General features: G+C 61.6%; 2 protein-coding genes across 2 annotated transcripts; both read right to left on the reverse strand.

The window, feature by feature from the left end:
• Nucleotides 1-557: 557 nt before the first annotated feature.
• CXXC1 (CXXC finger protein 1) lies at nt 558-18,393 on the reverse strand. Its single transcript, XM_086871008.1, has 15 exons — nt 18,241-18,393; nt 18,028-18,125; nt 16,550-16,650; nt 15,256-15,359; nt 12,209-12,364; nt 10,360-10,386; nt 9,562-9,711; nt 7,524-7,631; nt 6,703-6,887; nt 5,421-5,550; nt 4,409-4,579; nt 3,810-3,859; nt 3,222-3,318; nt 1,985-2,137; nt 558-1,198 (listed from the first exon to the last, which is right to left on the reverse strand). The coding sequence occupies exons 1-15, from the start codon at nt 18,391-18,393 to the stop codon at nt 1,058-1,060; spliced, it is 1,824 nt and encodes a 607-aa protein (XP_086727134.1). The 3' UTR covers nt 558-1,057.
• A 42-nt stretch (nt 18,394-18,435) lies between these two features.
• On the reverse strand, nt 18,436-21,440 carry LOC147647694 (synaptonemal complex central element protein 1-like). The gene is made up of 11 exons (XM_086870873.1): nt 21,416-21,440; nt 20,979-21,284; nt 20,791-20,865; nt 20,596-20,643; nt 20,448-20,502; nt 20,273-20,362; nt 20,031-20,094; nt 19,878-19,944; nt 19,686-19,740; nt 19,529-19,618; nt 18,436-19,282 (listed from the first exon to the last, which is right to left on the reverse strand). The coding sequence occupies exons 1-11, from the start codon at nt 21,438-21,440 to the stop codon at nt 19,228-19,230; spliced, it is 930 nt and encodes a 309-aa protein (XP_086726999.1). The 3' UTR covers nt 18,436-19,227.
• Nucleotides 21,441-22,437: the final 997 nt, after the last annotated feature.

The following is a 22,437-nucleotide window of genomic DNA, read 5'->3' on the forward strand; positions in this document are numbered from 1 at the left end:
CGGGGCCCCGCGCCGGAAGCGGAAACGCCGGGCGGGAAGAGCGAAGGGAAGGGCGGGGCCGAGCGTCACGTGACGCGAGCTCCGACCAATGGGAAAGAGCGAGGCCGGGGAGAGGCGGGAAGGACCCGCGGTGGGGGGGGGCGGGGGGCGCACGTGACCACGGGGACGGCACGTGACGCGAGGAGGGCGGTGTTATGCTAATGAGAGGGGCGTGGTTATGCTAATGAGCGCGGAACGTTGCCGTCGGGTCCCGGAATCCCCTCAGGACCCCCCCAGGGGACCCCCCAAAACTTCCCATCCCCCCCCAAGGATTCTGCCCCATTTCCCCCCCCCAAGACCCCCCAAAACCGCCCCCATTTCCCCCTCCCCCACCCCCCCGGGGGTCCCCACGGCCTCTGCAGGGTCTGGGGTGGTCCCGGAACCTCGGGGGGGTCCCAAAATTCCTTAAAAAGGGAATTCCCCCCCTCCCCAGGACCCTCCCGATATCCCCCAGACCCCCCGGACACCCCCAGACCCCCCCGGACACCCCCAGACCCCACGGACACCCCGAGACTCAGTTTCCATTGCCGCTTTTATTTGGGGAGACCCCGGGAGCCCGGCTGGGGGGTCAGGGGGGGGTCAGGGGGGTCAGGGGGTGTGAGGGGTGTCAGGTGTCAGGGGTCAGTGGGGGTCAGCGGTCAGGGGTCAGGGGTCAGGGGTCAGCGGTCCGAGCGCAGGTCCATGGTCAGCGGGTCAGGGGTCAGGGGTCAGCGGGTCAGGGGTCAGGGGTCAGTGGGGGGTCAGGGGTCAGGGGTCAGGGGTCAGCGGTCCGAGCGCAGGTCCGTGGTCAGCGGGTCAGGGGGGTCAGGGGTCAGGGGTCAGGGGTCAGCGGTCCGAGCGCAGGTCCGTGGTCAGCGGGTCAGGGGTCAGGGGTCAGCGGGTCAGGGGTCAGGGGTCAGTGGGGGGTCAGGGGTCAGGGGTCAGGGGTCAGCGGTCCGAGCGCAGGTCCGTGGTCAGCGGGTCAGGGGTCAGTGGGGGGTCAGGGGTCAGTGGGGGGTCAGGGGTCAGGGGTCAGGGGTCAGCGGTCCGAGCGCAGGTCCGTGGTCAGCGGGTCGTGCTGGATGGTTTGGTGCAGCATCAGCGCCAGCAGCCCCGCCCGGTTGGTCATCGCCGCGCGGACGTTGCGCTCCTGCTCAAACAGCTCGTCCAGCTTGTACCACTGCCGGGACACACGGACACACGGACACGGGACAGACGGATGGATGGACACACAGACAGACACACGGACACGCGGATGGATGGACACACGAACACGGGACACATGGATGGACACACGGACACGGGACACATGGATGGACACACGGACACACGGACACACGGACACACGGACACGCGGACACGGGACACACGGACACGGGACACACGGACAGACGGACAGACACGCGGACAGACGGACACACGGACACGGGACACACGGATGGACACACGGACACACGGACACGCGGACACGGGACACACGGACACACGGACACATGGACAGACACGTGGACACGCGGACACACGGATGGACACACGGACAGACAGACGGACAGACGGGACACACGGACACACGGACACACGGGACACACGGACACACGGACACACGGACACACGGACACATGGACACACGGACACACGGACACGGGACACATGGACACACGGACACAGGGACACACGGACAGATGGACAGGGGACAGTGCCATTTTATCCTTTCTGGCTCTGTTCCGGTGCCATTTTATCCCATTTTAGCCCATTTGTGTCCCATTTTGACCCGTTTTATCCCATTTATGGCCTGTTGTATCCCGTTCTATCCCGTTCCATCCCGTTCCATCCCGTTCTATCCCGTTTTATCCCGCTCTATCCCGTTCTATCCCGTTTTATCCCATTTTTATCCCGTTCTATCCCGCTCTATCCCGTTCTATCCCGTTCCATCCCGTTCCGTCCCGGCGCGCTTTGCGGCACGCACCACGCGGACGCGCTCCAGGTCCACCTCGGCGCGCCGCAGCTTCTCCCAGCAGTAGTGGCGGTGGCACTTGCGCTTGGGGACGCGGCAGAAGTCCCCGGTCAGCTCGAAGACGTCGCGCACCAGGGGGCAGCCGCACACCTCGTCTGCCGGGACCTGCGGGGGCGTCAGGGCCGGGGACACCCCGGGACCCCCCGGGACCCCCTGAGACCCCCACCCGGGACACCCCGGGACCCCCTGAGACCCCCGCCCGGGGCACCCAGGGACACCCCCAGGGACACCCAGGGACACCCAGGGACACCCAGGGACCCCCACCAGGGACACCCAGGGACACCCACCTGGGGCACCCAGGGACACCCCCAGGGACATCCTGAGACCCCCACCCAGGACACCCCGGGACCCCCGCCCGGGGCACCCAGGGACACCCCGGGACCCCCCCAGGGACACCCAGGGACACCCCAGGACCCCTGAGACCCCCACCCGGGAGACCCAGGGACACCCAGGGACCCCCCCAGGGACATCCCAGGGACCCCCGCCAGGGGCACCCCGGGACCCCCCCAGGGACACCCAGGGACACCTCCAGGGACACCCCGAGACCCCTGCCCGACACCTCCAGGGACACCCTGAGACCCCCTGAGACCCCCACCTGGGACACCCAGGGACACCCAGGGACCCCCACCAGGGACACCCCGAGACCCCCACCCGACACCTCCAGGGGCTGGGGACACCCCGGGACCCCCCCCAGGGACACCCAGGGACCCCCCGAGACCCCCTGAGACCCCCACCCGGGACACCCCGGGACCCCCACCCGACACCTCCAGGGACACCCCGGGACCCCCCCAGGGACACCCCGAGACCCCCTGAGACCCCCGCCCGACAGCTCCAGGGGCTGGGGACACCCCGAGACCCCCGCCAGGGACACCCCGAGACCCCTGCCAGGGACACCCAGGGACCCCCGCCCAGCACCTCCAGGGACACCCCGGGACCCCCCCAGGGACACCCCGAGACCCCCTGAGACCCCCGCCCGACACCTCCAGGGGCTGGGGACACCCCGGGACCCCCCCCAGGGACACCCCGAGACCCCTGCCAGGGACACCCAGGGACCCCCGCCCGACACCTCCAGGGACACCCCGGGGGTCCTGGGAGGGTTCTGGGTGCTCCCACTGTCCCCCAGACCCATTTTGGGATCCCAGGATTGTCCTGGACACTCCCCAGGCCCCCCAGGAGCCCCCAGACCCACCTTGGGGTCGCGGGAGTGCTCGGGGCACAGCACCTGCAGCCTCTTGCAGTAGGTTTTGCTCTGGGGGTTGTAAACGTCACAGAACAGCCGGGTGGCCCTGGGGTGGGGGGGACACGAGAGGAGTCCTGGGGAGGGGGACAGGGGGCCAAGAGACCCCTCCCCAAACAGCCACAACCCCCCTCAAACCCCCCCCTCCCCAGGGTGACTCCCCCTCCCCAAAAAGCCTCCCCTGGGTGTCCCCAGGAGGATTTGGGGGGGCTGGGACCCCCCCAGAGTGACTCCCCTGGGTGTCCCCTCCCCCATCCCAGGGGGGTTTGGGGGGCTGGGACCCCCCCAGGGTGACTCCCCCTCCCCAAAAACCTCCCCTGGGTGTCCCCTCCCCCATCCCAGGAGGATTTGGGGGGCTGGGACCCCCCCAGGGTGACTCCCCCTCCCCAAAAACCTCCCCTGGGTGTCCCCTCCCCCATCCCAGGGGGGTTTGGGGGGCTGGGACCCCCCCAGGGTGACTCCCCCTCCCCAAAAGGTTCCCCTGGGTGTCCCCAGGAGGATCTGGGGGGCTGGGACCCCCCGAGCCCCCTCCCCACTCACCCCTCGATGCGGGTGGGGTACATGGACCCGAAGGACGTTTGGCTCTCGTACTGCAGCGGGGGTGGGGTGGGGTGGGGGGGTTCAAAAAGGGGGGGCAGGGCTGTGAACCCCCCTCCCCGAGCCCCCCCCCAGGGCTCTACGGACCCCCAGAGGGTCCCCCAGACCCTACAGAGCCCCCCAAACCCCCCCCCCCATGGACCCACAGACCCTCCAGGACCCTCCCCAGGAACCCCCCAGTCCCTATAGAGACCCCAGACCCCCCCCCAGGAACCCCCAAACCTCCTCAGGACCCCCCTGACCCCCTCAGGACCCCCCCAAGACCCTCCCAGTCCCCCCCAGACCCCTCCAAGACCCCTCAAATGCCCCCAAACCCCCTCAGGACCACCCCAGATCCTTCCAGGACCCCCCAGGACCCCCCAAACCCCCCCAGGACCCCCCCAAGACCCTCCCAGTCCCCCCCAGACCCCTCCAAGACCCCTCAAACCCCCCCAAACCCCCTCAGGACCCCCCCAGACCCCCCCCCAGGACCCCCCAGGACCCCTCCAGGACCCCCCCAGGACCCCCCCAGGACCCCCCAGGACCCCCCCAGGACCCCCCACCTTGGCGTAGCAGCGCTCCATGTGCCTCAGGGCCACCTTGGGGTTGATGGGGTGGCCGCAGGACACGCAGAAGATCTGCAGGTCCGTGTCCTCGCTGTCCCCCTCCGTGCTCTGGGGGGGCACAAGGGGCTCAGGGGGCACCCCCAGACCCGGGAGGGGCTCCAGGGGGGTCTGGGGGTGTCCCAAGGAGGGGCTCGGGGGGTTGGGGGGGTCAGGGAGGACCCAAAATGGGGAGAATTAAAGGATTTTGGGGGGTCTCAGGTGTCTGGGGGCACCACGAAGGATTGGGGGAGCCAGAGAGACCCAAAATGAGGAGAATTAAAGGGGTTTTGGGGTCCCCAGATCTCCAGGTGCCCCATGGGGGTGCAAAGAGAACCCAAAACGAGGAGAACTGAAGGATTTGGGGACCCCCAGGTCTCCAGGAGCCGCCTGTGGGTGCAAAGAAGACCCAAAACTGGGAAAATTAAAGGATTTTGGGACCCCCAGGACCCCACAAAGAACCAGGGGGGATCTCAAAAAGGACCCAAAATGAGAATTAAAGGACCTGGGGACCCCCAGGACCCCATGAAGGACCAGGGGGGATCTCAAGAAGGACCCAAAACGAGAATTAAAGGATTTTGGGACCCCCAGGACCCCACAAAGAACCAGGGAGGATCTCAAAAAGGACCCAAAATGAGAATTAAAGGATTTTGGGACCCCCAGGACCCCATGAAGGACCAGGGGGGATCTCAAAAGGGACCCAAAATGAGAATTGAAGGATTTTGGGGACCCCCAGGACCCCACAAAGAACCAGGGGGGATCTCAAGAAGGACCCAAAACGAGAATTAAAGGATTTGGGGACCCCCAGGACCCCACAAAGAACCGTCAGCAGCTCCCAGTAAGATTTCAGGACCCCCCCCACCCAAACATTACCTAATAAAGGTGCAGGAAGGTGGGGACCCCGGTTTTTATATTATCTTAAGATCTCAAACTTTGAGTTTAGAGGAAAAAAATACTGCTTTAGAGATTTTGCCTGCAGCCGCAGCCGCGCCTGGTGCTGCTCGCGCCGGATCCGCTCCAGCAGCCGCTTGCCGTGCTCCTCCGCCACGCACGGGCTCTGCTGCCACTGCTGGATCCGCTGCGGCAGGATCTCGTAGATCCGGCTGGGATCGGGGGGAGGAAGGGGTTAATGGGGCTGGGGGATCACTGGGATTGAGGGAGTGAAAGGGTTAATGGGGGCTGGGGGATCCACTGCTGCCACTGCTGGATCCGCTGCGGCAGGATCTCGTAGATCCGGCTGGGATCAGGGGAGTGAAAGGGTTAATGGGGCTGGGGGATCCCTGGGATTGAGGGACTGAAAGGGTTAACGGGGACTGAAAGGGTTAATGGGGCTGGGGGATCTCTGGGATCTCTGGGATCCACTGCTGGATCCACTGCTGCCACTGCTGGATCCGCTGCTATGGCAGGATCTCGTAGATCCGGCTGGATCGGGGCAGGGAAAGGGTTAATGGGGGATCCCTGGGATCCCTGGGATCCACTGCTGGGATCAGGGGAGTGAAAGGGTTAATGGGGCTGGGGGGATCCCTGGGATCCCTGGGATCCACTGCTGGATCCACTGCGGCAGGATCTCGTAGATCCGGCTGGGATCGGGGGAGTGAAAGGGTTAATGGGGAATCCCTGGGATCCACTGCTGGGATCAGGGGAGTGAAAGGGTTAATGGGGATCCCTGGGATCTGGCTGGGACTGGGGGACTGAAAGGGTTAATGGGGCTGGGGGATCCCTGGGATCTCGGGACTGAAAGGGTTAACGGGGATCCCTGGGATCCACTGAGGCAGGATCCCTTTATAGAACTGCTTTACACTGGTCTATACTGGTTTATACCAGTTTATACCAGTTTATGCCGGTTTATACCGGTTTATGCTGGTTTATACTGGTTTATACTGGTCTGTACCGGTTTACACCGGTTTATACTGGTTTATACCGGTTTATACTGGTTTATACTGGTCTATACCGGTTTATACCGGTTTATACTGGTTTATACCGGTTTATACCGGTCTATACCGGTCCATACTGGTTTACACCGGTCCATACTGGTTTATACCGGTTTATACTGGTTTATACTGGTCTATACTGGTTTATACCAGTCCATACTGGTTTATACTGGTTTATACCGGTCTATACCGGTCTATACCGGTTTATACTGGTCCATACTGATCCATACTGGTCCGTACTGGTCTGTACTGGTTTATACCGGTTTATACCGGTCCATACCGGTCCGTACCGGTCCATACTGGTCCGTACTGGTGAGCACTCACTTGGCAGCCAGTTTGATGCCGCAGGCCTCGCTGCAGTACTTGGAGGGGGCCCGGGCGGGGCGGGTGCAGCCGGGCCCCAGGCACTGGCCCAGCCCCGCGGGGTCGCGCGCGTCGGCGCGCTCGGGGTGCCCGCGGCGCTCGCGGTGCCGCGCCCGCTGCCGGTGCCGCTTGTAGCGCTCCTCCTTCTGCCCCAGTAAAAACCAGTTAGAACCAGTTAGCACCAGTGACACCCAGTGACACCCAGTGACACCCAGTGACACCCAGTGACACCCAGTGACCCCCAGAGCGCTCGCGGTGCCGCGCCCGCTGCCGGTGCCGCTTGTAGCGCTCCTCCTTCTGCCCCAGTAAAAACCAGTGACAACCAGTGAGCTCCCAGTGACACCCAGTGACCTCCCAGTGACAACCAGTGACAACCAGTTAGCACCAGTGAGCTCCCAGTGACACCCAGTGACACCCAGTGAGCTCCCAGTGACAACCAGTGAGCTCCCAGTGACCCCCAGTGACACCCAGTGACACCCAGTGACACCCAGTGAGCTCCCAGTGACACCCAGTGACACCCAGTGACACCCAGTGACACCCAGTGACCCCCGGTGACCCCTATTAACCCTCCCAGTAACCCCCAGTGACCCCCAGTGACCCCCATTAACCCTCCCAGTAACCCCCAGTGACCCCCAGTGACCCCCAGTGACCCCCATTAACCCTCCCAGTAACCCCCAGTGACCCCCAGTGACCCCCAGTGACCCTCCCAGTAACCCCCAGTAGCTCCCAGTCACTCCCAGTAACCCCCAGTAGCTCCCAGTAACCCCCAGTGCCCCCCCCACCTTCTTGTCCGATTTCTTCTCGCGGCGCTTGACGTGTTTGACCTTGACGGCGCGCTTGCGCAGGACGGGGTCCAGGAACGGCGCGTCCTCGGCGTCACTGAGCCAGGGCTGGGGAGGGGGACACGTTGGGGACACCTGGGGACACCTGGGGACAGCTGGGGGCAGCTGGGGATACCTGGGGACACACCTGGGGACACACCTGGGGACACCTGGGGACAGCTGGGGACAGCTGGGGACAGCTGGGGACAGCTGGGGATACCTGGGGATACACCTGGGGACACCTGGGGACAGCTGGGGACACCTGGGGACAGCTGGGGACAGCTGGGGACAGCTGGGGACAGCTGGGGACACCTGGGGACACTTTGGGGACAGCTGGGGACACCTGGGGACAGCTGGGGACACCTGGGGACACCTGGGGACACTTTGGGGACAGCTGGGGACACCTGGGGACACACCTGGGGACACCTGGGGACACCTGGGGACACCTGGGGACACACCTGGGGACAGCTGGGGACAGCTGGGGACACCTGGGGACACACCTGGGGACACCTGGGACACACCTGGGGACAGCTGGGGACACCTGGGGACACCTGGGGACACCTGGGGACACCTGGGGACACACCTGGGGACAGCTGGGGACACCTGGGGACACACCTGGGGACATTTGGGGACATTTGGGGACACTTTGGGGACCTGGCCCTGACCCACAGACTCTCCTCCCCATCCTCCCCTGCGGGGCTGGACGTGCCCAAAGCGTCCCCTAAAAACTGCCCTCGTAATTAATAATTAATAATTAATAATTAATAATTAATAACTAATAATTAATAATCAATAACAATTAATAATTATTAGATTATAAATAATAACACTAAATAACTAAAAATTATAAAAGGATAAAATGATAAATAATAAAGAATAAATAATACAAAGCAAATAACAAAATTAAAGTTAATAAATGCTAAACACTAAATACTAATTAGTAAATAATAAATAATAAAAATAAATGATAAAATGATAAATGATAAATTATAAATAATAAGTAACGACTAACAAACAAAAATAACCAATAAAAATAATTAATAAAATTAATAAATAAAAATAAAAAATAAATACAAAAATAGAAATAATAAATAACAAATAAATAATAATAAATAAACAATAAATAATAACTAATAATTAAGGTCTGGATTAAAACACCCCCCACACCTCATTGGGGTTAAACCCAGCTCTGGGGGGGCAGTTTGGGGGTCCCAGGGCCATTTTGGGGGTCCCAGGGCCATTTTTGGGGGTCCCGGGGCCGTTCTGGGGGTCCCAGGGCAGTTTTTGGGGGTCCTGTGTCAGATTTTGGGGGTCCTGTGTCAGTTTCTGGGGGTCCCGGGGCCGTTTTTGGGGGTCCCAGGGCAGTTTTTGGGGGTCCCAGTGCCGTTCTGGGGGTCCTGGGGCAGTTTTTGGGGGTCCCGGGGCAGTTTTTGGGGGTCCCAGTGCCGTTTTTGGGGTTCCCAGTGCCATTTTGGGGGTCCTGTGTCAGTTTTTGGGGGTCCTGTGTCAGTTTCTGGGGGTCCTGGGGCAGTTTCTGGGGGTCCCAGGGCAGTTTTTGGGGGTCCCGGGGCAGTTTTTGGGGGTCCTGGGGCAGTTTCTGGGGGTCCCAGTGCCGTTTTGGGGGTCCCGGGGCAGTTTTTGGGGGTCCCAGTGCCGTTCTGGGGGTCCCGGGGCAGTTTTGGGGGTCCCAGGGCAGTTTTTGGGGGTCCCAGGGCAGTTTTTGGGGGTCCCAGTGCCGTTTTGGGGGTCCTGGGTCAGTTTTTGGGGGTCCCAGTGCCGTTTTGGGGGTCCCAGGGCAGTTTTTGGGGGTCCCAGTGCCGTTCTGGGGGTCCCTGGGCAGTTTTGGGGGTCCCGGGGCCGTTTTGGGGGTCCTGGGGCAGTTTTTGGGGGTCCCAGGGCAGTTTTTGGGGGTCCTGTGTCAGTTTCTGGGGGTCCCGGGGCCGTTTTGGGGGTCCTGTGTCAGTTTTTGGGGGTCCCGGGCCGTTTTTGGGGGGCTCACCAGGCCGTGCTCGTCGAAGGCGCCGGCGCAGAGCTCCTGGTAGAGCCGGGGGTCGAGGGGCAGCTCCTCGTCCGAGAGGGTCTCGGGGGGCCCCGGCCCCCCCAGCTGCGCCTTCAGCAGCTCCAGGTCCCCCTCGCGCCCCCGCGCCAGCTGGGGGGGGTCAGCACTGCCAGGGACCCCCGGGACCCCCCTGGGACTCCCTGGTGACACCCCTGGGACCCCTCAGGACACCCCCATCATTTGAGGGGGGCTCAGCACCACCAGGGACCCCCATGACACCCCTGGGACCCCCTGGTGACACCCCTGGGACACCCTGGGACCCTCCTGGGACCCTTTTAGGACCCTCATGACACCCCTGGGACCCCCTGGGACTCTCTGGGACCCCTGGTGACACCCCTGGAACCCCCCAAGACACCCCCATCATTTGAGGGGGGCTCAGCACCACCAGGGACCCCCTGGGACCCCCATGACACCCCTGGGACCCCCTGGTGACACCCCTGGGACCCCCCAGGACACCCCTGGGACCCCCCAAGACACCCCCATCAATTGGGGGGGGGGGGGGTTCAGCACCACCAGGGACCCCCCCAAGACCCCCGTGGGGGAGGGGTCAGCACCTTCCTGGGCACCCCCAGCACCTGGGAGACCCCTCCCCCACCCGACCCCCGGGGGGGTTTGGGGTGCTCCCCCCTCCCCCACCCGACCCCCGGGGGGGTTTGGGGTGCTCCCCCCTCCCCCACCCCCTCCCCGGGGGGACAGGGGGGGTCTGGGGTCCCCCTGCCCCCTCCCCACAGCACTCACCGAGGTGGGGAAGTACTTGTAGGACTCCTGTGGGGACACGAGGGGACACGTCAGGGACTGGCAGGGACAGGGACAGGGGGACAGGGACAGGGACAGGGGGACAGGGACAGGGATGGGGACAGGGACAGGGGGACAGGGATGGGGACAGGGGATGGGGACAGGGATGGGGACAGGGACAGGGGGACAGGGATGGGGACAGGGGACGGGGACAGGGATGGGGGGACAGGGGACAGGGACAGGGATGGGGACAGGGACAGGGACAGGGGGACAGGGATGGGGAGAGAGGACAGGGACAAGGACAGGGACAGGGATGGGGACAGGGGATGGGGACATGGGGACACGTCAGGGACTGGCAGGGACAGGGACGGGGACAGGGGATGGGGACAGGGAGAGGGGACAGAGAACAGGGACAGGGGACAGGGATGGGGACAGGGACAGGGGACAGGGATGGGGACAGGGGATGGGAACAGGGACAGGGGATGTGGACAGGGGATGGGGACAGGGGATGGGGACATGGGGACACATGGGGACAGAGAACAGGGACAGGGACAGGGACACAGGGACAGGGATGGGGACAGGGATGGGGACAGGGACAGGGGACACACGGGGACAGGGACAGTGACAGGGACACAGGGACATGGGGACAGGGGATGGGGACAGGGGATGGGGACAGGGGATGGGGACAGGGGATGGGGACATGGGGACATGCCACACCAGGGACACGGGGACATGAGGACGTGACACACCAGGGACACCAGGCAAGGTGACAAAGAGACACGAGACAGGGTGACAAAGGGACACGAGGACGCGGTCAGACGATGACAAAGCACGTGCCGTGACACCGGACACGGTGACAAAGGGACACGAGGCGGTGACAGAGCCACGTGACAGGGACACGGAGAGCAAGAGCCACACTGGGGACACCATGGGGACACCATGGGGACACTTTGGGGACATGTTTGGGACACTCTGGGGACACTTTGGGGACACTTCGGTGACACCCTGGGGACACCTTGGGGACACCTTGGGGACACTTTGGGGACATGTTTGGGACACCTTGGGGACACCTTGGGGACACATTGGGGACACCTTGGGAATACTTTGGTGACACTTTGGTGACACATTGGGGACACCTTGGGGACACTTTGGGGACACCTTGGGGACACATTGGGGACACCTTGGGGACACTTTGGTGACACTTTGGGGACACTTTGGTGACACCTTGGTGACACCTTGGGGACACATTGGTGACACCTTGGGGACACCTTGGGGACACACTGGGGACACATTGGGGACACCTTGGTGACACCTTGGGGACACCTTGGGGACACCTTGGGGACACTTTGGGGGGACACTTTGGGGGGACACTTTGGTGACACTTTGGGGACACATTGGGGACACCTTGGGGACACTTTGGGGACACCTTGGGGACACCTTGGGGACACCTTGGGGACACTTTGGGGGGACACTTTGGTGACACATTGGGGACACATTGGGGACACATTGGGGACACATTGGGGACACTTTGGGGACACCTTGGTGACACTTTGGTGACACATTGGGGACACTTTGGGGACACCTTGGTGACACCTTGGGGACACCTTGGGGACACATTGAGGACACATGGGGGACACCTTGGGGACACCTTGGGGACACCTTGGTGACACATTGGGGACACATTGGGGACACTTTGGGGACACTTTGGGGACACCTTGGTGACACCTTGGGGACACCTTGGGGACACTTTGGGGACACCTTGGTGACACATTGGGGACACATTGGGGACACTTTGGGGACACTTTGGTGACACTTTGGGGACACCTTGGGGACACCTTGGGGACAGGCTCACCCGCGCCCGCAGCTGGCACTGCCGCAGCCGGCACTTCTGGCGGATCTTGTTGGGGCCCCCGAATTTCTTCATGTCGCGACAGAAATCGCACTGGCCGCAGTCCTCGGGGCGCCGGCACGCCTCGCACTCGCCACACATGCGGGCAGAGCGCTTGATCTGCGCCAGAAACGGGGTCAGGAACCCCAAAAACGGGGTCAGGAACACCAGAAACGGGGTCAGGAACCCCAAAAACGGGGTCAGGAACCCCAAAAACGGGGTCAGGAACACCAGAAATGGGATCAGGAACCCCAAAAACGGGGTCAGGAAAACCAGAAATGGGTCAGGAACACCAGAAACGGGGTCAGGAACCCCAAAAACGGGGTCAGGAACACCAGAAACGGGGTCAGGAACACCAGAAACGGGGTCAGGAACACAAAAAACGGGTCAGGAACACCAGAAATGGGGTCAGGAACACCAGAAATGGGTCAGGAACCCCAAAAACGGGGTCAGGAACACCAGAAACGGGTCAGGAACACCAGAAATGGGGTGAGGAACCCCAAGAAATGGAATCGCACTGGCCGCAGTCCTCGGGGCGCCGGCACGCCTCGCACTCGCCACACATGCGGGCAGAGCGCTTGATCTGCGCCAGAAACGGGGTCAGGAACCCCAAAAACGGGGTCAGGAACCCCAAAAACGGGGTCAGGAACCCCAAAAACGGGGTCAGGAACACCAGAAATGGGATCAGGAACACCAGAAATGGGTCAGGAACCCCGAAAACGGGGTCAGGAACCCCAGAAATGGGTCAGGAACACCAGAAATGGGATTGGGAACACCAGAAATGGGGTCAGGAACCCCAAAAATGGGATCAGGAACCCCAAAAACGAGGTCAGGAACACCAGAAATGGGGTGAGGAACCCCAAGAAATGGAATCGCACTGGCCGCAGTCCTCGGGGCGCCGGCACGCCTCGCACTCGCCACACATGCGGGCAGAGCGCTTGATCTGCGCCAGAAACGGGGTCAGGAACCCCAAAAACGGGGTCAGGAACCCCAGAAACGGGGTCAGGAACACCAGAAATGAGTCAGGAACCCCAAAAACGGGGTCAGGAACACCAAAAATGGGGTCAGGAACACCAGAAATGGGGTGAGGAACCCCAAAAACGGGTCAGGAACACCAGAAACGGGGTCAGGAACACCAGAAATGGGTCAGGAACCCCGAAAACGGGGTCAGGAACCCCAAAAACGAGGTCAGGAACACCAGAAATGGGTCAGGAACACCAGAAATGGGTCAGGAAACCCAGAAATGGGTCAGGAACCCCAAAAACGGGGTCAGGAACCCCAAAAACGGGGTCAGGAACACCAAAAACGGGGTCAGGAACACAAAAAACGGGTCAGGAACACCGGAAATGGGGTCAGGAACCCCAAAAACGGGGTCAGGAACACCAAAAACGGGGTCAGGAACACCAAAAACGGGGTCAGGAACCCCAGAAATGGGTCAGGAACACCAGAAATGGGATTGGGAACCCCAAAAACGGGGTCAGGAACCCCGAAAACGGGGTCAGGAACACCAGAAACGGGGTGAGGAACCCCAAAAACGGGTCAGGAACACCAGAAATGGGGTCAGGAACCCCGAAAATGGGATCAGGAACACCAAAAACGGGTCAAGAACACCAAAACTGGTTCTGAATAACGAGATCCGAAACCCCGAAACCCGAGAGCTGGAACCGAGTCCAGAACCGAGTCCAGAACCGAGTCTGGAACCGAGTCTGGAACCGAGTCCGGAACCAAGTCCAGAACCGAGTCCGGAACCGAGTCTAGAACCGAGTCCGGAACCGAGTCTAGAACCGAGTCTAGAACCCCGAGACCTAGAACCGAGTCTAGAACCGAGTCTAGAACCCCCGGAACCTAGAACCGAGTCTAGAACCGAGTCTAGAACCCCGAAACCTAGAACCGAGTCTAGAACCCCGGAACCTAGAGCCGAGTCTAGAACCGAGTCTAGAACCCCGAGACCTAGAACCGAGTCTAGAACCCCGAAACCTAGAACCGAGTCTAGACTCCCGAGTTCTGGAACCCCGGAAAGCCCAGAATCGAGTCTAGGGCCCCGGAAATCCGAGACCTGGAACCCCGAAAACCAAGTCTGGGACCCCGGAACCGGCGACTGAGAGCCCCAAAAAACGAGATTGAGAACCCCGAAAACGGCGATCCTGAACCCCGAAAAACGGGATCAGGAACCCCGGAAATGGGGTCAGGAACCCCAAAAATGGGATCTGGTGCCCCAAAAATGGGGTCAGGAACCCCAAAACTGAGTCAGGTACCCCAAAAAATGGAGTCAGAAACCCAAAAAATGGGGTCAGGTACCCCAAAAATGGGGTTAGGAACCCCAAAAATGGGGTCAGGAACCCCAAAAATGGGATTAGGTGCCCCAAAATGGGATCAGGAACCCCAAAAATGGGATTAAGTGCCCCAAAAATGGGGTCAGGTACCCCAAAACTGAGTCAGGTACCCCAAAAATTGAGGTACCCCAAAAATGGAGTCAGGAGCCCCAAAAATGGGGTCAGGAACCCCAAAACTGACTCAGGTACCCCAAAAATGGAGTCAGGAGCCCCAAAAATGGAGTCAGGAACCCCAAAACTGAGTCAGGTACCCCAAAAAATGGAGTCAGAAACCCAAAAAATGGGGTCAGGTACCCCAAAAATGAGGTTAGGAACCCCAAAAATGGGGTCAGGTACCCCAAAAATTGAGGTACCCCAAAAATGGAGTCAGGAGCCCCAGAAATGGAGTCAGGAGCCCCAAAACTGACTCAGGTACCCCAAAAATGGGATTAGGTGCCCCAAAAATGGGGTCAGGTACCCCCAAAAACTGAGGAACCCCAAAACCAGATCAGGAACCCCAAAAATCCATCTGGGGCACCCCAAAACACGCGCAGGGAACCCCAAGCCGGGTGCAATCCCAGACCCCTCAGGGATCCCCCAAATCCTCATCCTAAAGGGCCTGGGGCCCCTCCCAGCCCCCCCAGGTTTTGGGGTGTCCCCTGTGATTTTTTGGGGTGCCCTGAGCCCCCCCAAGCCCACCTTGGCAGCTCGGCCCTGCTCCAGCTCCTGGCCCTTGGTGCCCTCGTGCTCCTTCTCCCTCCACTTCTTGTGCCGGTACCGGATCTCCAGGCTCGGGTCCTTCTCTGGGGGGGGTCAGGGGGGGCGTTCAGGGGGACCCCGACCCCCTCCCCAAATCCCCTGAGCCAGGGGGGGTCCTCAATGAGGGACCCCCGGATCCCCCTCCCCAAAAATCGCCACGCAGGAGGCTGAAAATGGAGCCCAAAATCTGCCCTGACCCCCGCCCACCAAACTGGGCTCGGGTGTTTGGGACCCCCCCCCCCAGGAAACACCCAGACCCCTCCCCAAAATTATCCAGAACCCACCTAAATCCACCCAGACCCCTCCTCAAATTATCCAGACCCACCCAGACCCCCCAAAAATTATCCAGAACCCCCCTAAATCCACACAGACCCCTCCCCAAAATTATCCAGAAGCACCAAATCCACCCAGACCCCTCCCCAAAATTATCCAGAACCTCCCAGACCCCCCCAAATTATCCAGAACCCCCCCCAAATCCACCCAGACCCCTCCTCAAATTATCCAGAACCTCCCAGACCCCGCCCCAAAATTATCCAGAACCCCCCAGAAACCACCCAGACCCCCCAAAAATTATCCAGAACCACCCAGACCCCCCCAAATTATCTAGAACCACCCAGAGCCCCCCAGATTATCCAGAACCCCCCGGAAACCACCCAGACCCCTCCCCAAAATTATCCAGACCACCCCAGACCCCCCAAAAATTATCCAGAACCACCCAGACCCCCCCCAAATTATCCAGAACCCCCCCAGGTGTCCCTGGAACCCCCCAAACCAGCACCCCCAGAGGGCTCCCCCGAGCCCCCCGAGCCCCCCAAAGCAGCCCCCAGCCCATTCCCCCGAGCCCCCCGAGCCGCCCAAAGCAGCCCCCAGCCCCTTCCCCCGAGCCCCCCAAAGCAGCCCCCAGCCCATTCCCCCGAGCCCCCCAAGCCCCCCAAGCAGCCCCCAGCCCATTCCCCCAAGCCCCCCCAAGCAGCCCCCTGCCCATTCCCCCGAGCCCCCCAAGCCCCCCAAGCAGCCCCCAGCCCCTTCCCCCGAGCCCCCCAAAGCAGCCCCCAGCCCATTCCCCCGAGCCCCCCAAAGCAGCCCCCAGCCCATTCCCCCGAGCCCCCCAAGCCCCCCAAGCCCCCCAAAGCAGCCCCCAGCCCATTCCCCCGAGCCCCCCGAGCCCCCCAAAGCAGCCCCCAGCCCCTTCCCCCGAGCCCCCCGAGCCCCCCGAGCCCCCCGCCCCTCTCACCGCGGCACTGCCGGCAGTACCACTCCCGGATGGCCTTGGCCATGCGCTCGGTGATGTTGATGCAGTCCCCATGGAACCACTCGTTGCAGTTGTCGCAGCCGCTGTGGGGTGGGGGTGACAGCGAGACCCTCAGCCGGGCGCCCCCGAAGCCCCCCAACCTCCCCCACCCCCCTTGAGCTTCGGGGGGACCCCCTCAAACCCCCCCAGCGGCCAAAACAACCCGGGATCCCCCAATGGGGGAGGCAGGCGGGACCCCCAGAGCTGTGTGCCCCCCGCAGCCCCCTCAGGGCTGCTGAGACCCCCGTGTTCCTCCTCAAATCCAGGGGCAATTCTAGACCCTCCCTCAAATCCAGGGGCAATTCCAGACCCCCCCTCAAATCCAGGGGCAATTCCAGACCCCCCCTCAAATCCTGGGGCAATTCCAGACCCCCCCTCAAATCCAGGGGCAATTCCAGACCCTCCCTCAAATCCAGGGGCAATTCCAGACCCTCCCTCACATCCCACAGCAATTCCAGACCCCCCCCTCAAATCCAGGGGCAATTCCAGACCCTCCCTCACATCCCACAGCAATTCCAGACCCCCCCTCACATCCAGGGGCAATTCCAGACCCCCCCTCAAATCCCACAGCAATTCCAGACCCCCCCCTCAAATCCAGGGGCAATTCCAGACCCTCCCTCAAATCCCACAGCAATTCCAGACCCCCCCTCAAATCCAGGGGCAATTCCAGACCCTCCCTCAAATCCCACAGCAATTCCAGACCCTTCCTCACATCCCAGAGCAATTCCAGACCCCTCCTCAAATCCCACAGCAATTCCAGACCCCCCCTCAAATCCAGGGGCAATTCCAGACCCCCCCTCAAATCCTGGAGCAATTCCAGACCCCCCCCTCAAATCCAGGGGCAATTCCAGACCCCTCCTCAAATCCCACAGCAATTCCAGACCCCCCCTCAAATCCCACAGCAATTCCAGACCCTCCCTCAAATCCCACAGTAATTCCAGACCCCCCCTCAAATCCCACAGTAATTCCAGACCCCTCCTCAAATCCAGGGGCAATTCCAGACCCCCCTCAAATCCTGGGGCAATTCCAGACCCCCCTCACATCCCAGAGCAGCTCCAGACCCCAAATCCCCCCTCACATTCTGGAACAGCTCCAGACCCCCCCCTCACATCCCGGAGCGGCTCCTGATCCCCCCATTTTCCCCCTCACATCCCGGAGCAATTCCAAACCCCAAATCCCCCCGTTTCCCCTCACATCCCGGAGCAATTCCAGACCCCAAATTCCCCCCGTTTCCCCTCACATCATGAAGCAGTTCCAAACCCCGAATCCCCCCGTTTCCCCTCACATCATGAAGCAGTTCCAAACCCCGAATCCCCCCGTTTTCCCCTCACATCATGAAGCAGTTCCAGACCCCGATCCCCCCGTTTTCCCCTCACATCCCGGAGCAGTTCCAGACCCCAAATCCCCCCGTTTCCCCTCACATCATGAAGCAGTTGATGTCCGGTTTGCGGCACACGCAATAAACCGGCGCGTTCTCCTCCCCGCCCGGGGCCGCCTCCGCGTCCGAGAATTCGCTGTCCTGAGGGGGGGAACGGCGGGGAGAGGCTGTCAGAGCCCCGGGAAGCCGCCCAGGACCCCCTGCCCGGCCCCCGCCGCCCGCGGAGCCCTCACAAAGCCCCGGGACCCCCCCTCACCATCGCTGCCGCCGCCACCGCCGGACGCTCCGGGCTAGGCCCAACCCCACCGGAAGTGGGGGCGTGTCCAACTTCCGGTGCACTGAGGGCGCGCCGCTCCCAGCATGGCGGCGGGCGGGGGCAGCAATGGCGGCGCCCACTGGGGGCCGCCATGTTGGGGAGCCGCGGTCACAAAAAGACACCGGAGAGACGGAGGGGGGAGGGGAGCGTTTATTGGGGACATGGGGGGGGACATGGGGGGACACCCAGGTAACACAGGTAACACCCAGGTAACACCCAGGTAACACCCAGGTAACACAGGTAACACCCAGGTAACACCCAGGTAACACAGGTAACACAGGTAATACCCAGGTAACACCCGTAACACACAAACAACACAGGTAAAACAGGTAACACCCAGATAACACAGGTGACACCCAGGTAACAGCCAGGTAACAGCAGGTAACAGCCAGGTAACACCCAGGTAACACCCAGGTAACAGCCAGGTAACAGCCAGGTAACAGCCAGGTAACAGCCAGGTAACACAGATAGTACAGGTAACACCCAGGTAACACAGTTAATACACAGATAATACAGGTAACACCCAGGTAACAGGTACCACAGGTAACAGGTACCACAGGTGACACAGGTAACACAGGTAACACTCAGGTAACAGGTAACACAGGTAACAGGTAACAGGTGACACAGGTAACAGGTGACACATGTAACAGGTGACACAGGTAACACAGGTACCACAGGTAACAGGTACCACAGGTAACACAGGTACCACAGGTAACAGGTACCACAGGTAACAGGTGACACAGGTAACAGGTAACAGGTGACACAGGTAACAGGTAACACAGGTAACAGGTAACAGGTGACACAGGTAACACAGGTATCACAGGTAACAGGTAACAGGTACCACAGGTAACAGGTACCACAGGTAACAGGCAGAGGTGTCCCACAGGTGCCCCAGGTGTCCCGTGGGGCGTGTCCAGCTCAGCCCGGTCACTCCGGCCCTGCCCCCATGGGGCTCTGCAGCTGCTGCAGCTCCTCTGCCAACCTGGGGGCGGGGCCAGAGAAAGGGTGTGGCCTCTACACCTGTCCTGGGGGTCACACACCTGTCCCACACCTGTCCCAGGTGTCACACACCTGCCACACAGCTGTCCTGGGGGTCACACACCTGTCCCACACCTGTCCTGGGGGTCACACACCTGTCCCAGGGGTCACACACCTGTCCTACACCTGTCCCAGGTGTCACACACCTGTCACACACCTGTCCCACACCTGTCCCACACCTGTCCCACACCTGTTATGGCGCTGCAGGCTCAGCTCCTGCCGGCCCAGCTCCGCCTCCAGCTGTCGCTCCGCCTCCTCCTGCTCCAGCTGCACCAATCGCCTGCGAGAACGGGGGGTTTGGGGGTGGGGTCACCTCGGAGGGGGCGGGGCCAGAGCCGGGCACTCACCTGACCGCAGGTGCCTCCGGGCCCAGCTGCTCCTCAGTCTCCATCACACGGCGCTCTGGGCAAGGGGGGGACACACCTGGGCTTGGGGGGCTCAGGGGGCCTGGGGGGGTCACTCAGGGGTCAGGGGGTCACTCAGGGGTCACTCAGGGGTCACTCAGGGGTCAGGGGGTCACTCAGGGGTCAGGGGCTCACCCCAGCTCAGACACTTCTCCTCCATCTTCTCCAGCTGCACCAGTTCAGCCTCCAGTTGGGCTGGGGTCTGGGGGGGACACAGGGGTGGGGGGGTGATCCCAGGTGTGCCAGGGACCCCCCCAGGTGTGCCAGGGACCCCAGGGCGGGGCTCACGTGGGTGTAATGCAGGTGTTTGTGCTCCTCCATGATGGCCTCGAGCTGCTGGCAGTACTGCAACCTGGGGGAGGGGACACAGGGGGTGACACGCTGGTCACATGACCTGTGTGGGTCACCTGGTGCCACCCCAGCCCCACCTGGTTCCCTCCAGCCCCACCTGTGTCCCCCCAGCCCCACCTGCAGCCCCAGCCCCACCTGGTTCCCCCCCCCAAGTCCCACCTGTGTCCCCCCAGTCCCACCTGTGTTCCCTGCGCAGGTGTTGCAGCTGCTCCCAGTGCTGCTCCATCCCCTCCAGGTCCTGCTGCTGCTCCAGGTAGAGCCCGCAGTGCCTGGGGGGGGGGTCGGGGGGCACCAGGTGTATTTGGGGAGGGGGCTCAGGTGAGGTTCAGAAGGGTCACAGGTGTCCCCACTCACCTCTGACCTTTGGCCTCCGCCTCCTTCCCGCGCAGCCGCGCTCTCTGCAGGGACTCTGGGGGGGGTCAAGGGGGTTCAGAGGTCCAGGGGGAATCAGGGGACGGTTTTGGGGGGGCCCAGAGACCCCCCCAGGGCCCCCTGGGCTCACCTTGCACCTGCTGCCAGGACCCCTCCAGTGCCTCCTGGCGCTGCTCCACTGCGGGGAGGGGGAAGCGAGCTCAGAGCCCTGTGTCCCCCACAAACCCCTCAGTGTCCCCAGAGCCCCCTGGAACCCCCCAGAGCCCCCCAAAACCCCCTCTCTGTGTGTCCCCAGCCCTCTCAGTGTCCCCCCCAGGTGACTCACGCTGCTCCAGGTGCTGGCACAACCCCTCACTGCAGTCCTGTGCCTTCACCAGCTCCTCCAGCGCGGTCTGAAGGACTGCGGGACGCGGTGGGACGGACAGACGGACGTGTGGGGACACCGCGGGGACACGGGGAACGTGGCGGGGGGGGGGTGATGGAGGGGGGACACACGGGGGTCCTCACACTCACCTTTCTGCGTGCTGTGGACCTGCCTCAGCAGCACGTCCACGTGTGGGATCCCCCTGGGGGGACGTGAGGGGAGAACCGGGCAGGACACGGGGACGCTGCGTCTCTTGGGGACCCCCAGGACCACCTTGTCCCTGGGCCGGGGGGTCGTGGGGACACACGGTGGCCTCGGGGGGTCTCGGCCGTAGGGCCCCTCACTGCGTGGGTCCATCACTGCGGCCTGGAGGGACACGGTGGGGACGATGATGGTGGGCCCTGGCTTGTCCCCTCCTGTCGCCTCGTCATCCTCTTCATTCCCCTTTTCCCACCCTCAACCCCGCATTTTTCTCTCGCGTTTCACCATTTCCTCCCTCCTCCTCCTCTTTTCCTTCCAGTTCCTGCCACCTCTGTCCCTTCCATCTCCGTCCCTCCTTTCCCTCTCCACTTCTTTCCCCTCTTGCCCCCATTTTCCGTCACCAGCACCATCTTTCCGGTCCCCTTTTTACACTTTCCTGCCTTGTGTCCTTACACTTTGTCCCTTTTCATCCCCCATTCCCCCTCACCTTCTTTTCTGCAGCTCTGGCAGCTCCTCTCCTTTCCGCTCCCTCACGTTTTCCCGCTCTTTTCTCCCCTCACGTTTTCCCGCTCTTTTCTCCCCTCACGTTTTCCCGCTCTTTTCTCCCCTCACGTTTTCCCGCTCTTTTCTCCCTTCACGTTTTCCCGCTCTTTTCTCCCCTCACGTTTTCCCGCTCTTTTCTCCCCTCACGTTTTCCCGCTCTTTTCTCCCCTCACGTTTTCCCGCTCTTTTCTCCCCTCACGTTTTCCCGCTCTTTTTCTCCCCTCACGTTTTCCCGCTCTTTTTTCCCCTCACGTTTTCCCGCTCTTTTCTCCCCTCACGTTTTCCTGCTCTTTTCCCCTCACGTTCTCCTGCTTTTTTCTTTATTTCCCCCCTGATTTTCCCCACCCTTCCCCTTCATGTTTTCCTGCCGTTTCCCCCTCATGTTTTCACACAATTTCTTTTTTATTTCCTCACTTTTCCCCCTCACATTTTCCCACCTTTTCCCCTCACATTTTCCCACCTTTTCCCCTCACATTTCCCCACCTTTTCCCCTCACATTTTCCCACCTTTTCCCCTCACATTTCCCCACCTTTTCCCCTCACATTTCCCCACCTTTCCCCCTCACATCTCCCCACCATTTCCCATCCACTCTTTCCCCTAATTTTTCTCCCCTTTTCACCCCCAGTGTGTCACTTCTTCCAGCACATCCTCCTCCCTCTTTTCTGCTCCCTTTCCCGTCTCTTTTTGCCTTGTTTGTTGTCACCCCCTCCAAGCTTTCCTGCCACATTTCCCCCCCATTTCCTCACCTATTTTCCCACTGATTTCTCTCCCATTTCCCCTCTTCTCTCTCTTCTCTTACCCACCTTTCCCTCCAGATTTTCCCTCCCCATTTCCCCTCTCATTTTCCCTCCCCATTTCCCCTCT

Source organism: Cyanistes caeruleus, chromosome 34 (assembly GCF_971803275.1).
Source record: "Cyanistes caeruleus chromosome 34, bCyaCae1.hap1.1, whole genome shotgun sequence".
Taxonomy (NCBI): domain Eukaryota; kingdom Metazoa; phylum Chordata; class Aves; order Passeriformes; family Paridae; genus Cyanistes; species Cyanistes caeruleus.

Bases quoted from the DNA above. Each gene is read 5' to 3' on its own strand.
- LOC147647694 (XM_086870873.1), bottom strand. From the start codon at position 21,440: ATGGTGCTGGTGACGGAAAATGGGG. The intron at 20,644-20,790 runs GTGAGTCACCTG...CCCTCCCCGCAG, and splicing joins GTGCCAGCACCTGGAGCAGC to TGGAGCAGCGCCAGGAGGCA. The intron at 19,283-19,528 runs GTGTGGGACAGG...CCCCGCCCCCAG, and splicing joins AGCCTGCAGCGCCATAACAG to GTTGGCAGAGGAGCTGCAGC.
- CXXC1 (XM_086871008.1), bottom strand. From the start codon at position 18,393: ATGGCGGCCCCCAGTGGGCGCCGCCATTGCTGCCCCCGCCCGCCGCCA. The intron at 3,860-4,408 runs GTGGGGGGTCCT...CCCCCGCTGCAG, and splicing joins TGGAGCGCTGCTACGCCAAG to TACGAGAGCCAAACGTCCTT. The intron at 1,199-1,984 runs GTGCGTGCCGCA...GTGTCCCGGCAG, and splicing joins ACCTGGAGCGCGTCCGCGTG to TGGTACAAGCTGGACGAGCT.